General features: G+C 53.4%; 1 protein-coding gene across 1 annotated transcript; it reads right to left on the bottom strand.

Annotated features, from left to right (window-relative positions):
* Positions 1–259: 259 nt before the first annotated feature.
* Spock2 (SPARC (osteonectin), cwcv and kazal like domains proteoglycan 2) lies at positions 260–24,285 on the bottom strand. The gene is made up of 11 exons (XM_057794467.1): positions 23,812–24,285; positions 11,405–11,413; positions 11,095–11,140; positions 10,762–10,876; positions 9,498–9,612; positions 8,078–8,192; positions 7,628–7,744; positions 6,905–7,123; positions 4,749–4,811; positions 4,279–4,416; positions 260–4,143 (listed from the first exon to the last, which is right to left on the bottom strand). The coding sequence occupies exons 1-11, from the start codon at positions 23,998–24,000 to the stop codon at positions 3,998–4,000; spliced, it is 1,272 nt and encodes a 423-aa protein (XP_057650450.1). The 5' UTR covers positions 24,001–24,285; the 3' UTR covers positions 260–3,997.
* Between the last annotated feature and the right edge of the window lie 951 nt (positions 24,286–25,236).

The following is a 25,236-nucleotide window of genomic DNA, read 5'->3' as shown; positions in this document are numbered from 1 at the left end:
GTCCATAATGTGTTCACACACACACATATAATTTTATCTCTGCTTTTAGCTGAGCCACAGGGGCGTGCTTACTAGGAGAGGGGCTCATTTGCATGGGCGGCATTCTTTGCGATAATGCAGAGCCTGGTCCTCCAAAGTCTCACTTGTAACAGTAAGAACAAAGAGCCGACTGAGGTCGTCCGGGCCACAGGGTCTCATTTGCAAAGGTCAGCTTCCTGAAAACACTAAGAGGCAGAATAACTAGATATCTCTCGGCGGGTGGTGTTTAAAAGTTTTTATTTTCCGTTTTCTTAAAAATAACATTTGCTTTCCTTTATGCATGTGTAGAGTGAACTTGTTTCCCTAGGCTGAGTAATAGGCAGATAAAGACCACGGTAAGGTGAGGGGCCCCAGGTGGAGGCAGGTGGGTGTGGGCGGGGCATGAGGGGATGTGGCGCAGAGGAAGGGGAGAGAGCGGGATCACCCACAGGACGCTTGAGTGCCCATCAGCGCACACACGGGTCTAACACTTGTTCAGTTTTTTTTTTTTTAAAGACATCTAAAATTACTGAGAGATACAATGTCAGCACTTAAATCTACAGACAGAACCCAAGCACTGGACCACAATTTTTAACTCTAAGCTCGGTTATTGCACATTAGACGGTTTAAGTAGGACGCGGGCTGTGAAGCGGGATGCTCTGCCTGGGACTTGTTAGGGATTTCTTGAATCTCCTTTTGCAATCCCTGGTCCTCCTCTGGGACAACGGCAGGCCAGGAGGCCCAATATGACCCAGGTGTCAAAGATGGGCCCCTGGTTTTCTCCAAGGGCTGTGGGCTCAGGCTTTTGGTGAGATGATACCAAAAGATACCGCCCACCTACTCAGTGGTGAAGCCAGAAGCAGAGTTCAAGACAGGCCAAATAGGTGCCAACCCAAAGCAGGGGGGCTGGAGGAAGGAAGGCCCTGTGGGACACTGGGGGGATGTCAAGATGTCCCACATCTCTCTCACCAACATTCTCCCTTGCAGAGCTCCCCAGGCTAAGCTCCATCCCCATCATTCCTGGGACCTCTGAGTGGTCTCTCAAGGCACGTTTATTCCCTCCGACCCCCACCTGCCCCACCCTGAACACCCTTCCCAGCACCCAGGGGCCCGAGGAGGCTCCCAGTTGGGCAGTTTCAGGGCCCCTGCAAGATGTGGCTCTGCAATAATTTGGTTTAACTCTTGTCAACATAGCCCTAACTCCCCTGCCTGCACCAAGGAGGGGCTGGCAGGCAGCTTAGTCAATGACAAGGTCACAGGACTGACAGCCACCTAACTGTGACCTTGTTCCTGAGGAAACCTGAAGCTTGCTTAACCAGAAGCCACCTGGGGATCATCAGCCCCATCGGGAACAGCTGCTCTGCCTACCTCTGTGGGGCTCCGTCTCAATGGGGTGAAAAGGAGTATGGGATGTCCCTGAAGAAGGACAAGCTTCAGGACCCCTACAAACCTGCAGCAGGCGAGTTCAACCCCTTCTGCTTTCTTCTGAACATATTTACAAAGTCAGATACACAACCAGAAGACCCAGGGACACACAGAGCATAGCAACACCACTCCCCCCAGGAGGACGGGGCAGAATGGAAGTAGAGGATGCTTCTTCCTCTGTAACCCCATCCCCACCCCAGAGAGCCTAAAATTCTTCACAGCAACCCAGGAACATTCTGGAAATCCAGCTGGGGCAGAGGAAGAATCAGACTCCAGCCTAGCGAGAGCGGGAAGTTTCAAGTAACTCCAGCCAGAGGAGGAGGAGAGGCGGGGTGTAGGGGGAAGATGGCGTGGAGGAGGAGGAGGAGGATGGGGAGAAGGAGAAGGAGGAAGAAGAAGAGAAGAAGGAAGAGCAGAGACTGCTTCTGGAATGCAGAGGGCTGATGTGACTGAGCCAGGGACCAGAGGAAGGTGGCAGAGGCCTGAGGAAGGAAAGGAGGAGGAAGCGGGGGATGGGGTCAGGCGACACTGGTGGAGTCAGAACTGTGCTGTGGAAGGAGAAGCACTTTGCGGAACTTAGCGGCATTTCCGTATTTCTCCCAGGAGATGACAAAGAAGGTGGCCATTCCAAGGGTGGCCGAAAGGGGTGGGAAGGATGAGGAGGAGGCTCTTCCCTAGAGTCCAACCAACACTCAGTAAATGCATCCAGCCAGTGCCCCAGGATGCTGGGGAGAACCAGACTGGGGCCTTGTCCTAGAAGCCTCGGCACAAGAGCCCCAGGAGCTGCCCAGCCTACCAGCACCCCAACATACAGGTGGCTTCCTCCTTAGCCATCAGAGTGGCCCCCAGGTGTTCTCTCTCTCTCTCTCTCTCTCTCTCTCTCTCTCTCTCTCTCTCTCTTTCTCTCTCTCTCATGCATGCACGCACGCACACACACACATGCGCATGTACCAAAAGGTATCAGAGGCCCAAGTACAGGTAAGAAATTCTTCATCAATATATATTAAGAAATTTCCATTGAAAAGGGAGAAATGGGAAACAATAAACATGCAGAACCCCGTAGGGCATCTGGGTAAGAGGACCTCCCACTGGGCCTAGAGGTTTGGGGACATGGTGAGGTATGGCCTCAGAGCCTAGCTGCCCAATGTTGTCCCCTCTACTCATAGATGCTAAAGGGGTTTAAATAGAGCGGGGGGTGTAGTTCTGCTAGGGTGTCTTGGCTGTCTTGGGGACACTTGAGACAGAGGAGACCCCGTGGTTGAGAGGACAGTGGCTTTGATGCCTCTCCTCCAGGACTATCTCAGGGTACAGGAAGTGACGGCTTCCCACTACTTCCTCACATAGGGTCTCAGGGACATGTCTTTCTATTGGTCTGGGCAAGAAGGGACCATTTCCTTCAAGGGTCAAGGAGGAGGTGGGCATACATTTGCTGCTTTCTGGTCCTGTACTCCTTAGACAAGGGGAACCCTACCCGGGGACAGAGACGGCAGGAGAAAGACCTCATAGCAGGCCGCGTCAAAGCTCGGCTGCATGATGACAGCCCCTGATTGTCAAGAAAGCATCCTAGATCCCCACGGGGCAACAGGTGCTGACTGGGTTAATCTGAAGTCAGGCAAAGAGGGTCCTCCCCTCCCTTACTCACTGTCTCTGCCTGTTCTCCTGGGCTATCTGTGGTTTCTCAGGAATAGGTTTAGAGATGATCTAGTAGGTGTATCCAGTAGATCATGGACATTGACCATTGTCATCTACAAAGTTGACAGTCAAGAACTCCTCAGGCGAGTTACCAAAATAAAACCGAACCGAACCAAACAAACAAAAACAACAAAGAAATTATGTCTTAGGTAGGTTTACAGTTTTGTGTTGGACCACAATGATAACTGTCTTTAACCATATGCAGCCTAAGGACCATGGTTGGACATACCTGCAGCTAGACCTTCAGATATCAGACAGGTCCGCCTTGCTGTGTGTGGCGTCCTGCCTATTGTCACCAGAAGATGGCCAGGCTTTCGCACCAAATCAGCCTGATTTAGGGAGGGTGCCCAGCTTACAGCTTCCCTCCCTTCCTCTCTTTGACTCTAGAAGATGGGGGGATAAAGGCAGAAAGGGGCAGGGGGAGGTAACACTTGACTGAGCAGGGAGGAATACCGGGTGCTGGGCTGAGGGACAGAATAAGGGGTGTCTCGTTTCATTGCTTTTGGCCTGTTACTGTGTACATGTGTGTGGACGTGTGCATTTAAAAATCAATAGTAAAGGAAAAGAAAAAAACTACAGGAAGGAAGGGGCCTTTGGGTGACTCACTGCCAGGAGCAGCATGGATCAAGGACACAGGTCAGCACATGACACACGCACATGACATACATGCACACTTGTGCGCACACACACACACACCAGTCACACATGCCTCACTCTTCACTCCAATCCTCCCCGCTGGAGCCAGGGTCCTTCACACTGACTTCCGGATCCATTTGCTAAGTTGCCTGCTGTCGTCCAGGTTTCTTCTGGCCCGTCTCTCTGGCCGTCGGCACCCTGGCCTGCCGAGGCCCTTGAGGGCCATCTACCAGATGTAGCCTCCATCATCTGCCTCACCGGCCTCACCCTCCTCCTCCTCGGCCTCCTCTCCCGCCTCTTCTGTCTCCTTTTCCTCCTCATCCTCCCAGCCGACGCCACTTCCAAAGTCCCCTGAGAAACCCACGATGTCATCTGTTGGGGGAACAAGTGGAAGGTTGATAAGGAGCCCACTGTATCTTCTCTTCTCTCAGCTCAGGGTCCTGCCCCCATGTACACAAACCCCCAGAAGCAGGTTCTCAGGAGGCTTCCAGTGCCGCCAGCTCTTACCACAGTCAGGGTTCCCATGCATGCGTGTGCCTGTCAGCTCCAGGCCCAGCTGGTCCACGCACCAACAGTCACCACTGCTCTGGTCACACTGCATCTTCCGGTAATAGCCATCCTCATCACAGCTCGGGATGAAGACACCTGAGCGTTAGAACAGGAACCCTGAGGGGTCTTGTGTGTGAGCAGGGTCCCAGAGAACCTCAGAACTTGGCCAGCCTGGTACTGACACCCCGTCCCCAAGAAACCAGACACTCAGGGCTTGTTTCTTCCAGTACTACTGACACTCCCTGAGGGGTGGTTGAGGAGACTCTTGCCTACCAATCCCATGAAACCCAGAAGGGTGCTTTCCCGTGTGGTTCTGGGCCTGGTCCTCCTATAGGTTCATCATATGCCATAAAGGGCAGCTGGACTCTCTGGGCCTCAAGGGAGTTCAGGGAAGCACCCCTGGCCTCCTCCTCTGCACCCCTCCTCACCTGGCTTCTTCTTGGCTGCCTCCTGGATCTGTGTGCGCTCCAGTTCTGCCAGGCAGGGAGGCTCTGTAGAGAGAAGCAGTCTTAGGGTTGACCCATGGTGCTGAAAGCACCCCTAAACTTAGAAGCTTTTGTGGGGGCTCTGCGAAATAAAACACCTGGACTCTTGGGTTTTATCTGACCACACCAGGGTGGTGGTGGTATGTAGGGGTCCCACTAAGATCCTCAAGCCAGTGTAGGGTTCCGCTGGGTGAAAACATCCAGTATCTATCAGGGAGACCACTACAGCTTAAGACAAGCTAACGATCCTAAGAATCCCAGGGTTCTTTCTCTAGGGATGTTGGCACTCATAGGATGAGTTTTTTAAAAATTCAAAAAAAAGCTTGTTGTGGTGGCACGTGCCTTGAATCACAACACTCTGGAGGCAGAAGCAGGCAGATCTCTGTGAGTTTGAGGCCAGCCTGGTCTACATAGATAGGTCCAGGACAGCCAAGGCCAGATAGTGAAACCTTGTTTCAAAAACAAAACAACAACAACAACAAAAAAACAAAACAAAAATCCTGTGGGTGTTTGAATAGGAATGGCCCCCATAGACTCATGTATTTGAATGGTTGACTGGCCCAGAGGGAGTGGCACTATTGGGAGGTGTGGCTTTGCTGTAGGAAGTGTGTCACCATGGAGGTGGACTTTGAAGTCTTATGTGCTCAAGCTGTGTTCAGTGAGACTCACAGCCTCCTTCTGTCGCCTGTGGATCAGCCCTTCCACACATGCAGAAGGAATGGGGTGAATCAAGAGCCTGGGAGGGGACGTGCTGCAGCCGCACATCCAGCAGGGGGGCTGGTCAGCACACTGAAGACAGAAAAACTGCTCTTGGGGTCTCGCATCACCAAGGAATGCGTGATTCCCACAGCGCTGTGCACCCCGACTTCCTCAGTGTGTGCTTGCCACAGCCTCTGAGTTAGATATGGTTATCTCCCAGAGCAGATTCAGGAAGTAAACTCACAAAGAAGTGGTCGTGTATTTGGGACCCCAAAGTAGCACATGATGGAGCCCTAGCCAAGCTTTGGCCTTCGGTGGCAGATGCTTCTCATACAGCAATCACCAGGGAGGCAAGTACTGGGCCTCCTCCAGTGGCTGGCCAGGCAGCAAACTTGACCCTTTGAGACCAGTTTGCCTCTTGGCCTAGGGGATTTCTAAACACACCTCCGGCTCTGGCTCTGAGCATCCACCGCTAACAAATGTCACGCAGCAGGCGTGATGGTGTGCCCTGCACCCCCAGCAATCAGGAGGCTAAGGCAAACAAGAGGATGACAAGTTCAAGGCCAGTCTGGGATAGAGAGTGATTTCTAAGCCAGCTTGGACCATATAATACCCTGTCTCAAAAAAGATGAAGAAACACAAATAAAAGCCAAAGTAGGGTGTGGTGGTGTATGCCTGAAATCCCTGCACTGGGGACTACAGGAAAGGTTGGTTTCAGATACATGGTGAATTGCAAGCAATAGCTTACAAAATCATGTGTTTGGGGCAAAGAAGATGTATCCATCAGAAGGGGAATCACAGAAAAGCTGATGGGTCTTTGGCTCTGAGCCCTCACTGGCACCCTTCTCTCTCAGATTCTCAAAGGGGCCCCAAGGGCTTCACATTCATAATTGTGTGTTTATCACGTGTGTGTGAAGCATGTGTATATGTGTGTGTGTTCGTATATTTGAGAGGGCAGGCGTGTGCATGCCGCATCACGTGTGTGACGGTGAGAGGACGACCCTGTGCAGATAATTCTTTCCTCCACCTTTACGTACATACTGGGGCTGGAGCTCAGTCATCAGAGCAAATGCTTTACCCCTGAACCAGCCCTTAGCCCCCACATTCATTTTTCTTTTCATGCTCTTATTTAAAGGTATCCAAAAGTGCACAAGCTTCAGGATCCACAAAATCCAGTTCACCCGGGAGCCTGCCCAGGTAGCGAGCTGAGTGTTAGCTGCTCTGGGTTCTAGCTGATGAGAGAAGCCTGGATAGATTCATTAAGGAGGTGGGCGGGAAGGCTCTGGGCCTAAGCATGTGACCAAGAGGCAACTATTATGACTGCCAAAGAGAAGCTGTATCTGGGGCTCAACACCCCCCAAAAGGAAGTCAGTGCCAGAGGACCACAGGGCTGGACTCACTCTCCCTCCAGAAGCAGAAGCACCACTCGGCGGTCGAGACACGGCCATCTTTGTAGGTATCGCAGGAGTTGAAGAAGGGGCGGATGCAGACCTCGTATTTGTCCAGGTTGATGGCAGCCAGTTCTGTCTGGTCCAAGAAGAGGTCTCCACTGGTGTCCAGCTTGGAGAACATCCAACCGATGGAGTCCTTGCAGCTGGCACCCAGGTTCTTGTCCAGCCCTGGGGAGGAGCCTGGAGTTCAGGTATGCTCTGCTGCCTGTCCATCCATCTTGCTACATCTTTCTCAGCCCCAGACCTCTGTTCAGACTCAGGTTAACCTGAAACCTAACCTTGGGGTACAGAAAATAAAGAACAGCCAAAGGCCTTTGCCTCTTACCCCTACGCTGAACTGTACCTGAACCATGTAAGTCCATTTTACAAGTCTGTTAGAATACATTTCTTCAGTACTGGGGATCAAATCCAGGGCTGCAACCATGCTCAGCAGGTCCAGAAAAATCTTCCCTTTTCCCTGGCTACCCCACTGGAGGAACTAAACTCCTGCACCCATATCTTATCATGGCTGAAGCCAACCTCTCTTCTTCCAGGTGAAGCTCTTTGGGGGTTCACACCATAGGCTCAGGATCTGATGAGAAGGGGCACACCTGTTCACACCCGTCTGCAGGGCCCCTTCCTGTATCCCTGACCCCACCCCACCCCAGACAGAGCATTGGTCCCCCATGCTACCTGCGGGGCTGGCTGCACTGCTGGCTGAGCCATTCTGCTTGGAGTTTTCACGAAGGAGCTGGAACCAGTCACGGAGTCGATCCCCGAGGTCGGCCAGGTCCTGCCCTGTGCAGGTCTCTGCGGTGAGGAACAGAGCAGAGGGTTCAAGGAGGGACAGGGTGAAAGCAGCAGCCCTGGAGGCTGGGCAGTGTTCAGGGGAGCAGGAGAAGGGAAAGGGGCTTCCTCTCCTCCCATCTCCTATCCCCCTCCCCTTCCTGCTTCCCCTCCCTCCCAAAGTCTAACCAGACTCCTCTCCTACTTCCCCAAGACTCTGGGAAGAGAAAAAGGACAAAGCCCCAGTGTCCTGCTCTATGTTACCAGGACCCCAAATCCCACAGGTTCCAACGCCTTTCCCTGTTATGACCAATCTGCAAATCCCTGGGCCTGGCTATGACCATCCACCCTGATTACCTGACTTGCCGTCAGTGGTAGACGTAGTAGCCTGCTCCGTGGGGCAGGGGCAGGGCCCCTCACATTTCACTGCCAGCTGCTTGCTGCTCAGGCATGCCTGCTGTTCCAGTTTACACTGCACAAGAGAGCACAGGCTAGGAGATGGGGGCTCAGCTATGAGTCCTGCAGCCAGGAGCCCTGAGGGTTTCTATCATTCCGGAAGGAAGGCCCGTGGGTTTTGTGCTTGCTAGAGAACATGAAGCAAGGCCAAGGCAGGCTCAGGGCTGTGCCCAGGACCATGAGCTTTAGGAGGAAGCCAGACCTCCTAGGCCTTTCCTGGTAGCTTCCTGCCCACAAGACAACTTGTCCTCTCACATGGGATACAGCTTCTTCTGCATCCCCATCTGCCCCCCTCTTTTTCTCCTTCCCGTCTTCCTCCTAACCCCTCTCTCCTGTCTCCTTCTAGCTTCTTTGTGAGCTCCATGGTTTCTACATGCAGTCTCATACCTATTCTTTCTCCTCATCCCTCCCCACCCCACTCTGTGACCACAATCCCCTCAGCAAGGAAATCTTACCTCTACACCTTATGCCAACCCAAAGGCTCTCCCCAGGCCTGGGGAGAGGATAGGGTTAAAGCATTTGTCACATAAGCATGGGGGCCTGAGTTTAGATCCCCAGAAATCACGTAAATACCAGGTAGGCATGGGAACCCATCTGTAAGTTCAGCCTCAGAAGGCAGAAACAGGACATTCCACCGGGACGATCTGGCTAACAAGACTAGCAGTCACGGGACTTTCGTTTAACTGAGAAACCCTAACCCGATGACTGAGAACCATGGGAAAGAAATCCCAACATCAACTTGAGCATGCACACACACACACAGACACACACACACACACAGGGTGGGGGGATATAAAAAGGAAAAAGGGGGGATCTCCTCAAGTCAACGCCAGCTAAGCAGCCCTAGCTTCTCACTTCTAGAAACATTACTAGCCAGCGCCTATGCTTCTCCGGAACTCTTAAGTTTGTAAAAGTGCCTTCACAAATATCTTCTCATAATTCCAAAAATTCTCAAAATTCTGTTTGCTCCCAAGGTTATTCCCTATGCCTTCTGATGGAGATTATGCCCTGCCCACATTGCCCCCTGCTGGCTGGTGGGCATTAAGCTCTCTCCCTGAAAAACCGACTGAGCTCCCTCAGTCTGTCCAGTGGCTTACTCCATGTGTGTTACCTGCCAGAACATTCCTTCATGACTCTTCCCTGCCCTCCAGCTGCCCAAAGTCAGATCACCGTGGCCAGGACTGAAGGGCTGCCCTGAACACACTGACCCAGCCCTATAGCAATCCTCGGAACTCCTCAGGAGGTCAGTCAGTGATCCTTCTATTCCTAGTGGCACTGGGGACACCCCACCTCCACCTCACACACGACCAAGGCTCCTCACCACCGAACTGTAGGTGTGGCCATCAGAGCCACAGACTGACGCGAGCTGGGCCATGTGGCAGGGCTTGCAGGTGGAGTCTTTGTTTCCATGGAGTTTCAGAGCCGGCTGTTTGATCCTATCAGAATGAATGGGGAAGATGTGGGGATGGAGGTAGAGCGAAGAGAGCAGGCAGAAGGTGCACGAGACCCTTTCTGACAAGACCCCAGCCCTGCGACCTACAGGAGATCACTCGTCCACCCTGCCCATCCTCTCCCATCATCCCTCCATCAGAGCCAGCTCCTAAGAATGGACCAACTGGGCAGTACATGAACCCTAGCTTGGCCTTTTTTCAGGGAGCAGAGAGAGGTCTGATTGCAAGAGGGAACAACAAGCGGAGGTCATGGGCCGCATCTGGCCCAACCAGTCATTTTGTCTAACCACCAGATGGTTACTGTTGTGTTTCTCATTAACATTTGCAAAATGGGAGAGTTGACATAGCCCCCCAAAAGGTCCCTCAACATCTCCCCCATAGGCCTCAGAAACTAGTCTTCAGTATGTCGTGAAATCCCCATGTGTCCAAACGGGATTTCGGGTTGTCTGGTCTACTTTGTCTTAGACATAGGACACCTGGGTCAGGGAGGGGCTGTGACTCCCCAGGTCCTGTGTTTGGTGAGATATGGCTCTCTCTTCCTCTCATTCTCTCTTTCTCTCTCTCTCTCTCTCTCTCTCTCTCTCTCTCTCTCTCTCTCTCTTTCCTTCCCTCTTCCCCATTTCAATTCATTTATGGAAAGCCAGTTGCCCTAAGGTGAGGCTAAAGGCGGCCAAACCTCCCTATGGGCTTTCCAGTGACTATGAACTCCCACCTCCCAACAACAGCCAGGAGGCAAGAGGGAGGGGGACACTCCAACCCCAGCTTTTCCTGCATTGTCATGGAACTCCGAAGTTCAAACTTTCTCAAATATCCTCCCTCTCCTCTGTCCCCTGATACCAAAGCAAAACCAAAGACTTTCTCAAGGTGGGAATCTGTTTCCTCCCGGGTTCTTTCATCTTTTCGCAGAGACCATGTCTTCCTACTCACATTGCCCCCTGCTCGCTGGTGACCGTCAAGGCCTCAGAGGGAATTGTCATCATCTTTGACCACAGACCCCGAGCCAGAACCAACCAAACCAATAGAACCAAATCTGGGTGGAAGTCCTGACCCTGAGAAACAATCTGATCATGTGATCTTGTGAGCCACTAAACTGTATTTTCCAGCAGTAGCTGCCTACTATGTCGGGTCACTCACCTGTGCTCCAGTTTCTTGCGGCTGATGCACATGGCCCGCTGGTAGCCCTGGGCGACGCACACCTTGTGCCGACTGCACTTGACCTTCTGGCAGGGGTCCTTGGTGGTGTCCAGGGCTGTGGGGACACAAGGTTGGAACATTGACCGCCTAGGAGAACCCAGGATTCCCAGCCCCACTGCAGACCCCAGAGGTCCCTCTCTCCAGCAGCCCTCGGTAACCACAGTTCAGGACTTCAAGTCCTGTGCCCCAGGTGCCTGGCTGTTGGAAGAAGCCCAAGGCAGAGTCCCACGGGTGTCAGACTCCTCCCCCACACAGCTGGGAAGGACATGCTACCTTCATCTCCTTGCTGATTGTCCTCCCAGCTCTTGATGTAGTCATCCTAGGAAAAGATATAGGGATGGGGAGAAAGGAAGGGCCCGATCACATCTCAGGGCTAAGGCTCAACTGCAGGGACCAGGATGAGAGAGGCCTGGGCCACTATTTCCACATGACAACTCCACTTGCCCACCCAGACGCCGTCCAGAGCTTCCCCACACTCGATACCCTAGAACTCCTTCCAGTCTCTCCCACACCTCTCTCCTCCCCACATGGGAGCTGGCAGGGGAAGAGAAAAGAGTCGGGGTGAGGCCTGGGTTATACTCACTTCTACTTCCTGGAGACAGGATGCCATGGAATCCACAGGAAATGAGCAGGGGAAAGAGAGAGAAAGGAGGGACTTCACTGTGAGGCCCACCCTCAGACCGTGAGCCCCAAGACATCCCTGGCCTCCTTTGGTTGTGTCTCTAGGCCCAATCCCCCAGCAACATCATTTGGAGGCCAGTATTCCTGTATCTTCACCCCAGGATACTTGTGCACCGGAAGCTGTAAGGTCAGGCCCGTGATTTTGAAAGGGTGCCGCAAACCCCAGCCCAACCCTGGTCCTGCCATCAAGGCAGGTGTCTAAGGGGGCTGTGCTGCCTGGGAATGGTGTTGCTCGTGCCTCTGCCCTGAGTGTCTGGGAGACAGCACCCAGTTTCTCCCGGCAGCCCCTTCTTTGGCAGGCACCCTGTTGCCACCTGCCCACCCTGTGAGGGAGGTGTGAGGAAGAGGCCTCTCTTCCAAGCTGTAGGAAAGCTGGCAGAACCCAGATGGTGCACACTGGGAAGGGGACAACAGCACCGGTGGTGATGGCTTCCCTGATTATCAGGGACCAGGGACCCTGAAAAGTCCTTCCAGGTCACGTGAGTCGGCCCTTCCTGGGCAGAAGGAACAAAGACATTCAGAGACTGGCAATTAGCTGATTCAGATCACACGTTCACTGAACCAGGGATTGCCCGGCACAGCCCTCTCTTCCCACCACATCCCGGGGTCTCTGAGACTAGAGGCCCTTGGAGACCTTCCAATTCTGTTCTAACCCATGGCCTGAGGACCCCCTACCCAGCCAGCAGCAGAAAGCTTCTCATCCACCTCCCTTAGCTTCCTCCCTTTGCCCTTTGGGGTAGAGACACTTGTTGAAAGCCATCAAACTGCTTCCAGGGTATCTGGAAGAAACTCTGCCAGGCCGGTAGGAGCAGCTTCAGGAAGATACTAGTGTTGAGAGCCAGCCACCAGCCTCCTGCATGGCACACTGGTGAGAAACCACATATAGCCACCTGCAACCTCTCTTTATCTTTGCCATGCCTCTGTCGGAGATGTGCAAAGATGGCGGTGACATGGGCCTGGTGGGTAGCTGTTATGGCCAGAAGAAGAAGGCATGGGGCTCTGGTATCAGAGAGACCCCAGTGGGAACAACAAGGGCACACAATGAAGAGATATCCATGTGGGCTTTGGAAGCCTCCTCTGGAAACTGGCAGGCAGCAGGACCGCAGGGACAAAGGCTCCCAAGGCAGAGCCAAGACGGCGACAGTCAAAATGGGAATGGGCCATTCATTCAGTCCTACCTAGATGCATATGTGTATGCCTAGGGGCGTGGTGTGTGTGTGTGTTGTGTGCAGTCATGTGTGCACATGCATCCTCCTCACTTGTATGGCTTTGCACGTAAGCATACAGATGTGCAGCACATGGGGCACTTAAGGCCATCCTCCTCCAGTGCCAGATGGCCTATACCAGAAATGAAGTAGCAGACCCCACTTCTGAGAACAGCCTCCAGCTTTCACACTCAGCACAGCCTTCCTGCCTCTTCCGTAGATAGGGGAGGTATTAAGAGATGGGTGGGAAAAGCGGGAGGGGCCCCAAAAGGAACAGGCTCCCTGGGAGAAAGGGTCTGGCTCTTAGGATTCCTCTGCCTGCCTCTCTAGCTCTCTGTGTCTCTCCCATCTGGCCTCTCCGCTACCCCTTAGCTCTCCTCACCCTGGACCCCATAACATGCCCGATCAGTCAAGTGTCTCCCAGCACTTGGGCTTGGGTCAGGTAGGAGAAAGGTCAGCAGGGCCCACCACGTAGGGCTTGCTCTGGAGGCCACAGGACAAACGCCACCCTCCACTCCCCACCTGACCTTTTGCTGGGGCCAAAGGAGGACAATTCGTTCAGTTCTAGCCTTTTTCCAAACAGCATCTCGGGGGCAGGGGTCCTCTACCAGATCCTCCTTTATTAAAGATGGAAAATGGGATGGGAATGGCTAAGTAACTGAGGCCAGCCAGGATTACCAGGCCTGAGGCAGAAATAGGAACCAGCCTCTTTCAGAGGGTGTCTTCTGTCGCTCCCATTCTGTCCTGGGAAGAGAGTGGGGTTCTGGTTGTGATGTGGAAGAGGGGAGGCATAGTGTCTCACATCTATAATTCCAGCAGTCAGGAGCTGAGGCAGGAGGATATCCAGTTCAAGGGTAGCCTGGCTACATACTGAGATCCTGTTTCAAACTCAGAGGATGCTGTAATTGCCTGGGATTTGGGAGGCAGGTGTGAGAAGGCTGTCCTTGACCGTCAAGATCTGTGCTTTCAACCCCCACCCGCTCCAGTGCTAGAGTGGGCAGAGCCTGAGGTAATCTATGTTATCCTATGACCCTCCCACTTGGGGACACCCGCTGAAGGCTTTGGAGCCCGTTCATAGTCTTCTGCTGAAACCCACTACAGCTAGACTATAGGTGGAGTCCTTGGGCCTCCGTACAAAGTGACTTTTTAAAGCTTAAGGCCAAGAAGTTCTGATTAGAAACTCAAGTGATGGTGGGGAGGGCTTTTAAGAATCCACCGATGCCATGCCCCACCCCAAGGAGAGGGTAGCCTCCATGCTGACAGAGGAGGACAGAGAGGGCAGAGAGGGACAGAAGAGGCCCTTCTGGATAGGGGTGACATTCCAGAATCCAGCTAAGTCCTGTAGCCCCACTGCCATGCATAGCTGGGGAGGGGCTGGAGGGTAGAAGCAAGCAGCCAGGACGAGGCGAACAGGAGGCCCTGCAGTTACCCAGGGTCCCAGCTTTCCCTCGCTGGTGCCCAAAGCACACTCCTGGCCTCTCTCAGAGGAACAGCCCTCACATCAACAAGAAACTCAGATTTAGGTGAGGACAGAGCTGAAAGATGAGGGCCCTTGAAAGCCGAGAAGAGAGGAGGCATTGCTGGAGAACCGAGTTCAGTGGGGATGAGAGAAGGATCGCTCCCCATAGGGGTCACAGGGAGAGGTGACAAAGGCATCTTGCAGGCAGCATGGGGTAGGTAGGACTGGGGAAACACTGAGGTCAGATGGGGGTGGCCAGCACCATCTACAAGCTGATGAAGGTTCACTGGGAATTTACACCCTTCCCGCCGTGTATCTATTTATGGTACCCAAGTGGGCATATTAGAGGCTGTGAGAAATGATCAGATGAGAGCACCTGGGTCTTCATGGGGAAAAGGATGCCCTATGGCTCTGCCTCAATCCATCCTCACTTGACAGGGTTTTGTGAGCCTCCAGAAGGTTCATCTTTTCGTCTGTGTCTGGCCACCTAGTCCAGCATCCACCCAGGGATCTCTCCGCTAACCATGGCTTTGCACAGCTGCCCCTCCCATTTGGCACATGTGTTTACGTCTGACCCCAGACCAGCTAGCTGTCTGCAGCAACCCAGCCTCGGCATCATCTCCCCCTTCTTTGTCTTATGCTACCTGGGAGAATCAAGTGTTGCTCTGGTGACACCCAGCAGGGTCACTATTTCTGCTTCCCTGGCTTATTTACATAGCCAATTCCTTAAGGAGAGACACCACATAAAGTTCAACATTCCCTGCCCAGCACCCAGTACACGGTAATAGCGCTCGTAACAACAGCTAATGTCTTCACATCGAGTACCACTGGGGAGGCATTATGCTAACGACTTTCTACTCGCTGCCTTGTTTATTCTTCATGGAAACCCTAAGAGAAACTTACTGTTGCTATCTCGGTTTCTCAAGTGACAGAATTGAAGTTCAGTGAGGTTAAGTGACTTACAAAGGATCTCACAGCAATTGCATGACAGAATACTGGTCTCAAATCCCATATTCCTAAACAGCACACCATAAATGTGAACCGGATAAAGGCCTAGGTCGGGTAGAATCAGGAAGTCCCATCCCAGGCCTTATGTAGTTTCTCCTACCGTGTCAACAGACTTTAAGGAGTATGGAAGCCAGGAGGGGAGGATTGGCATCGGAGGGGGGCAGATTTCGGGAAGTGTGTGTGGGGGGACTCTCTACTCCAGGCTCTTTCCAGAAATCCCTTCATCCGCCCCTGGTTTTGCAGGTTTGGAGCTAACCCATCTCCTGCTTTGATCTCTGCAGCACAGCTCAGTTGCCATGGAGACAGGCCCACTGCGCCAAGCTGGGGGAGCGATGAAGTGCGCAGGCCTAGTGGGCTTAGGGGGCACATGCTGGGTATTTTGGAAGCTGTTTACTTCCTGTCATTTTAATTAGCACCCGAATCGCCAGCTCACTTCACAGCTTGAATTAACCCAATCACTTCCGTTTGCAGGGGGTAGTGGAAGAGGGAGGGAACCCATACGAGAATCGCCCTCCAAGACCCCGCCCACCCCTCTCTGCAGCAGCGTAGTGAGGAAACTGACCCCTTACCTGACGTCAAGCCTGGAGTCAGGGTGCGTTTGGCCTTACCACTGGATGACAGGCAAGGGTCTCACCTACCCAAGACAACAGACTTGACTTCCTTATTCAGGAAACAGGGATGAGCCCTCACCACTCGCTGCAATGCTCAGAGCCAAGATGGAGGGACAGGGGATGAGGTACCAACTAGGACCACAGAAGCCAGGCTCTCTGCTTGCACCTGGCAGCATGAGGACAGAGGTGGCTACAAGGGGGCACAAATACAGACTTCTGCCATCATTTGTCAATGAGAAGACTGCCAGCACATGCACAGGGGAGAAGCAGTCCTTCAAGGGACCGTCACTAACCTCAGCTTCTGTAATTTTGCTTTGGCATTTTTTTTTTCTGAAAAATCAAGACTCTCTAAAAATTTCAGTGAACCAGGTCTCACCTAAGCTCCAAGAGGCTTGGAATCTGGCAACCATTTCACTTCATTCCGGAATCCACATAACTGGGGCAGGAATGTCCCACTCCCCTGGGAAAGGCCCGGAGTTGGGGAGCCTTATAGGGTACCTTCTCTTGTCATTCCCAAGATACACCCACAGCCACAGCCGCAAAAACTGACCCCTTACCCCGACGCCAAGCCTGGAGTCAGGGTCCTGGCTTCCGTTGAGGAAGGGACAGGTTGGAATGCCTGGCTCGGCCTCTGCCTCAGTGAAAGGGAGGGCTGGCCAGGGTGAGGCCATCAATAAACACCTGCTTTTCTCTCACAGGGCTGTGCCCACTGTGTGAGACCTGGGCAAACAGACGGAGACAGGCATCTGGGAGACACACCACCACCACCACCTCTTTTCCCCTCTCAGGAATTTCCTCTAAAGGTAAAAATGTGCTTCTCATTGCTCCCTGCATGCCAGGAGCCTGGCTCGGGCTCAGGTATGCCTGCACCAACGCCCCTGCCAACGCCAGACCAGGCCAGAGCATGACCTTCCGTGACTCTGAGGATCTGCGTTACCACCCTAGTCCTTGGATCCTATACTCGGCAGTGGCGACGGGGATGGGCTCTCTTCTGAACTGTCTCCGGGCCTTGGTGTCCCTACTGGACCCCCGAGGATGAATCAAGGTGGTGGTGCCAAGACCGCTGAGGAGGACTCCAGCCATGAGCTGAGGAAACACGGGCAAGTGTGGAAGAACATTAGACCACAAGAGCACAGAGAGAGTTGGGTCCCTGGCCTTTGGGGCTGCTTTCTTCATAGATAATCCGTAGGGACTGAGCACTGATTAAGGCCCCAGCGTTCTGTCTTCCGGATCTTTCAAATAAAGAAAGGCGAACAGAAAGGGGCAGAGGGAGGCAGAGTAATCCCAGCCTCTCCACCGTGTCCCCAGGCCAGTGCCAAGGAGCCAGGGGGCAGGAAAGGTGGGCACCTGCCTTCAGCCAGGCACAGACACAAAGGCCCCCTTTCCTCACATCCTCATCACTGAAAAATAAACCACCCAGCCCAGAGCCCTTTCCTCGCCTCACCCTCTGGCCTGAGCCCACGGAGCTGGAGCTGGCAAGTCAGTAGGGATTTAGAGGTTGGCGGGAAGGGGTGGGACCCTTCCTGGCCAGCACACTTTCCACTGTGGGAACACATCTGTGGGGCATCTACAGCACTAAACAGTAGGGGTGGGGAGTGGCCCAAGGCAATCTATCTCCAGATCCTGCCCCAAGGGGCTTATGGTTACGGGGAGGAAAGTGACAAACACATTAACTGCTCCAGCGAGAGGGCCCTTGAGATCTGAAGCAATAGTGCTTCTCTTAGGCAGTGCCCACAAGTGCCAAATGAGCCTGCAGCCAATGAACAGTGAGGGGGGGTTCTAGTCCTGCAATAGGAGGCTGATGGTATTCTTGGGCGGGGAGGGGGTGCTCCCAGACCCTAGCTCACCCCAGAACCACAGCTGAACCCACATCTGCTCAGCAAAGTTGGGCATGATGACATTTAAACTCTGCATCCTAACTGTGCTCCTATAATCCCATCCCTCAGGAGGATGAGGTAGGAGGATCAGTTCAAGGTCAGCTTTGGCTGCGTAGCGAGTTTGAATCTAACCTAGCATGCACCATACACTGACTTCAAAAAAACAAACTAACTAAACTATGTGTCCAGGCCTAGACCTATACCTACGTGTTCCCCAACCACAGTCCCACGTGGCTCCTGGGAGAGAGAGAGAAAAAGACTATGTTACAGGCTACATGTCTGGGGTCTGCCCCACTCCAAACTCATATACATGTGGGGAGGTATTAGGTCAGGTGACAACCTTAGGAAGTAACTAGGTTTAGATGAGGTCATTAGGACAGAACACTTAACGATGCGATCAGAGCCCACATAGGGAAAGAACAAAGGGCCAAGGGCGAGAGCACGGACTGCTCTTCCAGAGGACCTCAGTTCCATTTCCTACACCCCCGTGAGGGCTCATGGCTATCTGGAACTCCAGTTCCAAGCACATACATGGCATATTTATGTCTTAAATGCAGGTAAAACACCCGCACCCTTAAGATAGCATAAACGTTTTTTTAAAGAAGAGGAAAGGACTGGTGTTCAGTCTCATGAGGACAGGACCAGGAGGCCACCAGCATCACAAGGAAGCTCTTGCCAGACAGTGCACACGACACCTTCATCTCGGACCCCCTGCCTTCCAGACTATATGAGGTAGAGCCTTGCTGCTGGTGTGTGCCCATCTACGACACATGCAGCAGACAGCGGAGAAGCTGGGCACCTTTAATCCCAGCACTTGGGAGGCAGAGGCAGGAGGATCTCTGTGAGTTCAAGGCCAGCCTGGTCTACAAAGTGAGCTCCTGGACAGCCAGGGCTGCATAGAAAGAAATAATTTTTAAGAGGGGCTGGTGTGCCGAGCTGCCAGAAAGCCTATTCCTTGGGAGGAAAAGAAAAGTCTTTCCTGAACTCAAAGACTCTCCACCCCATCAGGGGCCAGGGGTGGGAATGCTCCTGTGCCTCATGCCTGGGTCGTGGAATGTTCAGAGATTAGTGGATCACTCCCATTAGTCTGTACATTAAACCAATGAGAAGATCAAGGTTCAAAAAGGAAAACAGTTGCCTCAGGGCCACATAGATAATCCGTCTACCCAGCAGGAAGATAAAGAGAGCAAGCACTTTGCCTGGACCCATGGGACCTGAGGCAGGACAGAGCTCTCCTATTCTCCAGACGGCTCTGATCTCATGAAGAGAGAGGTAGCATGGGCTATCTGTCTCCCTGACAACTGCTGGGAGTCAAGAGGAGCAGCTTGCAGCTTCACGGAGCAGCAAGCCTTTACTCTTCCTCTCTTCCTAGGTCTGGCGTCCTGCTGGCCTCTCAAATCCATCACCATGCTGCTCTGTTCTGGAGATGCCAACTGGTGGGAGAAGAGTCAGAAATCAGAGTGGAAGAGGAAGCCGGTGAAGGACCTGGCCTGCTCCCAACCCAAATTATAGAATCCCTTCTGACCCACTTTTGGGTTCTCACAAACCCACACCTCCTCACAAGGTATGCACAGATTGTCCCTACACTCACATTGGAGGTTGGGAGCAGGAGGGGACAGTCATCCGGGAACCCTTTGCAGCTTTTCCATGTTACTAGCCTATCGGCATGCACAAGGACATAAGACTAGGACACGGTCACCAGTTAAAAGCCCTGAATCCCTGCTCTGCAGCCTCTGGGATTACCACGGAACCCCAGATGCACACACCCAGATTCATAGCAGATGAGGGAACTAATCAAGCCACTGTACCGCTCCCAACAGGAAGAATGAAGCAGGTTGTGGGCCAGCTCCAATGACAGTTTCTATATGGCCAATGGTGGCCAGCAGGGGATGCCCTCCCTCCTGAGGCAAGAAGTGCACATTCATGCCAGCCTCCCAATCTGAAACCGAGGTTCAGAAGGCTGGTATTGATGAGCTTGGTGTCCTGTGGGAAGAACCTGAAGCCAGGCCAAACTGTCCTCAAACTCTGCACTCCTTGTCCCTGCAGGCCAGGTTGGAGAACAGGCTGATGGTTGGCTGCTGACAACACCGGGTCTTTGTCCAAGGAGATGCTGTTCCTTCCTGGGACAGCCTTGGAAGCTGATAAGATACTAGCCGGGGGACTCTTGGTTCATTATAGCTGACCCTTCCTCCCCCATTCGGTGAAGATGAGGAATGTCAATTATCCCGAAATCAAAGCTGAATTACATGACCTGGATCCAAATCCATGTTCTGGAACTGGGGACGCGGTACAGCGCACGCCTCGTGTGCACATAGCCCTGCATTGAAGAAACTGGGCGCAGTGGGTGGTGTGTGCTTGTACTCCCTCACCTGGGATACTGAGCCTGTCTCAAGGGAAAAATAAAACCCCAGGGCTGCCATTTCCTAGCTGTGGGTCCCCAAATAAGTCACTCGGCTGGAGAGATGGCTCAATGGTTAAGAGCACTGCCTGCTCTTCCAAAGCTCCTGAGTTCAATTCCCAGTAACCACATGGTAGCCCACAACCATCTGTAATGAGATCTGGTGCCCTCTTCTGGTCTGCAGGTATGCATGCAGGCAGAACACTGTATATTTAATATACTTAATAAATATATGGAAAAAAAAGACATTGTACCAAATAAGCCACTCGATGTCTCTGTGTCTCAGTTTCTTTGACCACACAAGGGTAGATGACCAAGGGACAACTGTCTCACGGGTTGCGGAGAGGCGCGAGAGACAATGCATATCGGGAAGGCTCACTGCCATCGTCAGCTCAACATGGATTAGCAGTGTGCCTCTGGGTGCCAAGCACTACGTTCAGCCCTCACAAATATAATTAAAAATTAATGGAAGTGGAGTGCAAAGCAGAGAAGAGCCAAGAAGAAAGAGAACAGTCCGTTCTTCCCAGCCAGGCTCTTTGGAGTCAGCCCTGGAGAGGCCCTGTAATGGCCTTCTCTTCTCAAGTGCCCGTATCCACGAGACCCATAGACAAGTCTGACCCAGCTCTGCAGGGAGTGAATTTGGACATGGGAACACTGACGAGCAGGGCTCATAAGAAGCATAAGACTGCACCAGGCAGAGGACTTTTGAGCCACAGAGTCAGGCTTAGCCCACTAGCTTTCTAGCTATTCCCTCCTGAGTCCACTCCTCCCCAGGAGAAGAGCAGTGGTGTTAGAAAAGACCTACAGGCCCAGGATAGGAGAGCCCTGTGCCCACTGGAGGGGAGGAAATTACTCTGCTAACAAAGCCAGACTCTGATTGTTAATGCTCACACAGAGAGCACTAATCTAAAGGCCCTCCTCCACCCAGTCAATTCCGGACATCCAAGCAACACCCCAGAGCCTCACCCTCCTCTGGCCTCTCTGACGTGATCTCCTCCATTTTCCCAGTTCGTCTGTCAACTGTTCAATGAGACAGACCCTCATCCGTGTTACTGACATTTCCTGAGAGGGGTCTTGTTCTCTGAGAATAGCCCTCTTTCTTGCTTGCCTCTCTCAGCCAAAGCCAGTGGCCCTGTGCCATCTGTGATCACTTATGAACCAGGGTCAAGCTCAATCTGGCAACTTCTTAGGGACTCCCCCCAACTACCAAAAAAAGGAAAAAAAAATCCCTTTTCTCTCATGAAGAGCTGATGTTTTCATAGTTTTCAGAAGAGCCGACCCGATGAAGATGGATATGAAGATCTGGGTTACAGTGTCTGACTGGGGGCTCCAGCCCTTACGGTGGGATGGGAAGTGTGTGCAGGCAGGGCTGGCAAAGTCTCTGAGTGCAGTCTGTGCGCCACCTAACTCCAGGAGGCGCCATTCACAAGGTGGCATGGCTACAGTTATGCAAGGCAGTGACTCGGAGCTCGCAGCCTCCTTTTTGCCTTTCAGTGGAAGCTGCCAACGGATTCCCACAAGGCCACGCCCTCTCCCTCATCCTTTCTGTCCTACTTCTTTCTCTGACCCCATCCTCCGGCAGCCGGGGCTCCCCAGAATGGGGCTTTAGAGAAAAACCCGCGTTTCCAAAGCATAAACACCCCCTCTCCACCAGCAATGCAGGCTCTAGGAATCCTGCAGGGCCTGGTCCTGCAATTTTAATGCTAGTGCCTTTCTTCTGATGGGGGTGGTAGTGGCACCAATACAGGCAGACAGGTGGGTAGCCCTGAGCTGGGGGTCAAGCTAGTCAAGCATTTATTGGCAGCCACTGTGTCTGCTGCGGGAAGCAGGCGGATAGAGAGAAGGGAAAGGACTCTCTTTATTTTTAAACCCTCACTGTTCTGATTAAGCGTTTCTTTTTCTCTCTGACCTTCACTAGTCCCAGGCAGATCAAAGAGTCAGAGAGTCAGAGGGAGGCCTGGACCAGTGACACATGGATTCCTTCCGGAAGGACCAGCTTGCTGCTGCCCCCTCATTGCTGAACTGCAGACCGTGACAGGGGACTGCGCTAATCTGGGCTGGTCCTGCAGGTGCCTGGGGAAGGCTTTGCTGGGTCACAGGCTCTCTAAGATGGTGGGGGAAAGATGGAGATCATGGCCCACTATGTGGTCCAGGGGCCAGCACAGCCTGGAGACCCGGATGCAGTTGGTTGTTCCTTCCCTCTACAAATGAAAACGTGTCAGTTTGACTTTGAAAACAAAAAGCATCCGAATCTCTGCCTCTTCTCGTAGTGTGGCTGGGTGCCCTACGTGTGTTTAAAAAATAATGTCTAGACAGATACTCCAGGCCGGTTCCAAGAAGAAAAACTGTAAATACCAGTTCTACATGCTCTGACGGAATGAAATTCCCAGGTTCCCCCAGCCTTCTGGGTTACTGGGCATCTGTTTTCTCGGTAAGGACCCACAGCATGCCGTATCAGTAACGCACCTTACAATATTAAAATAAGATCTTTATTCTGAACCAGGATTAAACTGTTGAATAGAAAAATAAATTATCTAAGGAACTTGTGGGTGTTCGAAGTTTAAGAAGTGAGGGCAGTCATAGTGTGACTTGTACTGGGTGGGTAGGATGAGAGAATCCGGGGAATGCTTTCGGAGGTCGGGGAGTCAGCTAGCGCCACATCGAGGGGCGCTCTACATCTCCCCCTCCCTTCATCGGCTTCTGAGGTGCCCAGGGAGCAGCCACGCCCTCCCTTCCTCACCCCTGCCCACGCCACCATCTGCGAGGCACGGCTGCGGCCGCCCTGCGGGAAGGAACGCGCCTCCTATTCCCTCCCTGATCTACAGGTGCGGGTAAACAGAGCTGCGGCGCCGGCCGGTCCGCAGCCTCCTCCCCACCCCCACCCGCAAAGCTCGGCCCAAGGTTAAGTCTGAATGTGGTGGGCGCCCGCCAGGGCCCCCCAACCCAGCACCTGAGGTTCTTGCTTCTGCTTCTCAAGCCCTCTGGACTAAGGATGGGTCCCCTGGGTTTTTAGCCTTGCTCCCCCTCCAAGCGTGGTCAAGGAAAACCATGCCTAGGTTGTTACGTTCAAGGACCGTAGCCTGGTTCTGGTGGCCACCCTGAGGGGGCCTTGGGCATTTTCACTGTGCCGCTCTCACCCCATTATGGACACGCCTTCCACCATCTGTTATGAGGGTTGGGGAACCCTTCTCCAAACTCAAAGCCTTGGCCACCGCTCAGTCCTTGCGCCTTAGGTCCCCTTCTTCCCAAGTCCAAGGCGAGGACCGAGAACACCCAAGCGGCCGCTACCTTCCCTGCTTGCCCCACCCAGACCTGCTGCCTTTGCCAAGGCCCGTGTGTTTAGCCTGCAGCATCCACCCGGCAGAGGCCTGGCCCCGGGACCGATAGCAATAAGGGGACAGGCGGGGCCCAGCAGCAGCCCGTACCCGGGTCCCCACATCCCGCACCCTTGTTCCGCGTCAAGCCACTGGGCAGACCCTGTCGCGAGCGTGCGCCCTCCAAGCATGTCCCTCGCTTGGGACTCTTTGAGGCTGCGGGACTGAAGGTCCCAATGCCGGTGGCCAAGCGAACACGAGAGGGGCGCAGGTTTGGGACTCTCGGTGTTGTTTACTCTTGGCGCAGTTAGCTCGGCAGGCCGGAGAGGCTCTGGCTCCGACACGCGGTGGTTGCTCCCAGCGCGCTCGGGGTCCCTGCTCCCCGCCTCCCTCCCGGAACCCGCGCCCGACCCGGCCCTCCCTGCCCCGCCGCTCACGTCTCGGAAGCGGTTCCAGTGTTTAATCTTGCCGCTGTACTGCGAGATGGACGACAGCCATTGCTCGTCCTCCATGAAATTGCCGGGGGTCTCGCCCTCCTTGAGCCCCTTGGCGTCGCCTTCAGCCAAGGCGACCACTGCGAGGAACAGCAGCGGCAACGCCAGCCACCCGTAGCCCGGAGCGCTCATCGTGGTCTGGGCTTGGACCTGGGGGGGCGGGGGTCTCGACTTCTGCAGGATTTGATGTCCTTTCCTCCAACGCGCCGCTGGCGAGGCGCTGCGGTCCTCTTCAGCCCTCCTCCTGCGGTCTGACTTCAGTGACTGACGGAGGGTGGGTCGTGGCTGAAATGTGACCTGGTTAGCAGATGCACTTGTCTGAAAAAGCCCAGCGCTGGACGCGGAGAGGGAGAGAGAATCAGAGAGGCTGCGCCAGCGGGGGCTGTGTCTGTAACTGTAGCATCAGCATCACGTTTGACATCATCATACCTGGTTTAAAAAAAAAAAAAAAAAAAAAGGGAGGGGGTAGATTTCAAAGCAGAGCGCTGGATCAGAGCAGCCAAGCTGCAGCGCAGGGCTGCGCAACCCAGTTCAGCTCCCAGGGAGTTGGAAACCAAGGAAGCAGAACCCTGAGATGTCCCTGCTGTCTATCCAAGGGTAGACAGCAAAGAAGGGCCCCGGGGTCTTTCACTGGGCCGGAAAGAAAATGAAAACTCTCGGGTTACCAAGCCAGTCAGGCTCAGGTGTCTAAAAGAGAATCTGGCCATCGACAGCTTCTTCCTCCCTTGCCTCCCACCCCCCAACCCCTAGTGGCCCGTGCCACAGCTCTGACAGCTGGCTCGCTACGAGTTATGGCGCTACGGTAATGGGTGGCTTCCTTAAGACAAAGGCGGTCTAACAACTGGCTGCCTCTGAACTATTGCTCCCCAGACCCACCGCTCTTTTCAAAGCATGGCCTGAGCTCTGAATGGCTGGTAAAACATGGGCAGATGTCCTCCTCCCCAAGCAGCTGTTTAGGGGCTGGCACCGTTTTGTTTGCTTTTCCTAGGGCAACCCGAAAGGACGCTTGTCTAGCCATCTCATCTGCCCCTGGATTCTGCAAATCTAGACAGGCCATTTGCTTGTGATTTGACTTTATATTGAGTTTGATAAGCCACTGGGAAAGGCGACATGGTGGGAGGAGGCTGGTTTCATTCGAGGTTGTTTAGGTTTTTGTTAAAACTGTGACCCTAGTCATTGCCTACAGACATGTGTTGACTCACCAGCTGGGAAGGCTGGCAGCTGGGCACAGACCTATGATCAGAGTAGAAATGGGATTTACATTACAAATAAATTGAAGAGTATGACAGGAGAAAACATATTGAACTTTTGGGCCCCAAGCCCTAGAGTGTGTTTTTATGAAAAAGGCTTGGCTGCTATGAGGTTAAA

This window comes from Chionomys nivalis, chromosome 19 (genome assembly GCF_950005125.1).
Source record: "Chionomys nivalis chromosome 19, mChiNiv1.1, whole genome shotgun sequence".
In the NCBI taxonomy this organism is placed as follows: domain Eukaryota; kingdom Metazoa; phylum Chordata; class Mammalia; order Rodentia; family Cricetidae; genus Chionomys; species Chionomys nivalis.
The sequence above is the reverse complement of the archived record's forward strand: the minus strand, read 5'-3'. Positions and strand labels throughout refer to the sequence as shown.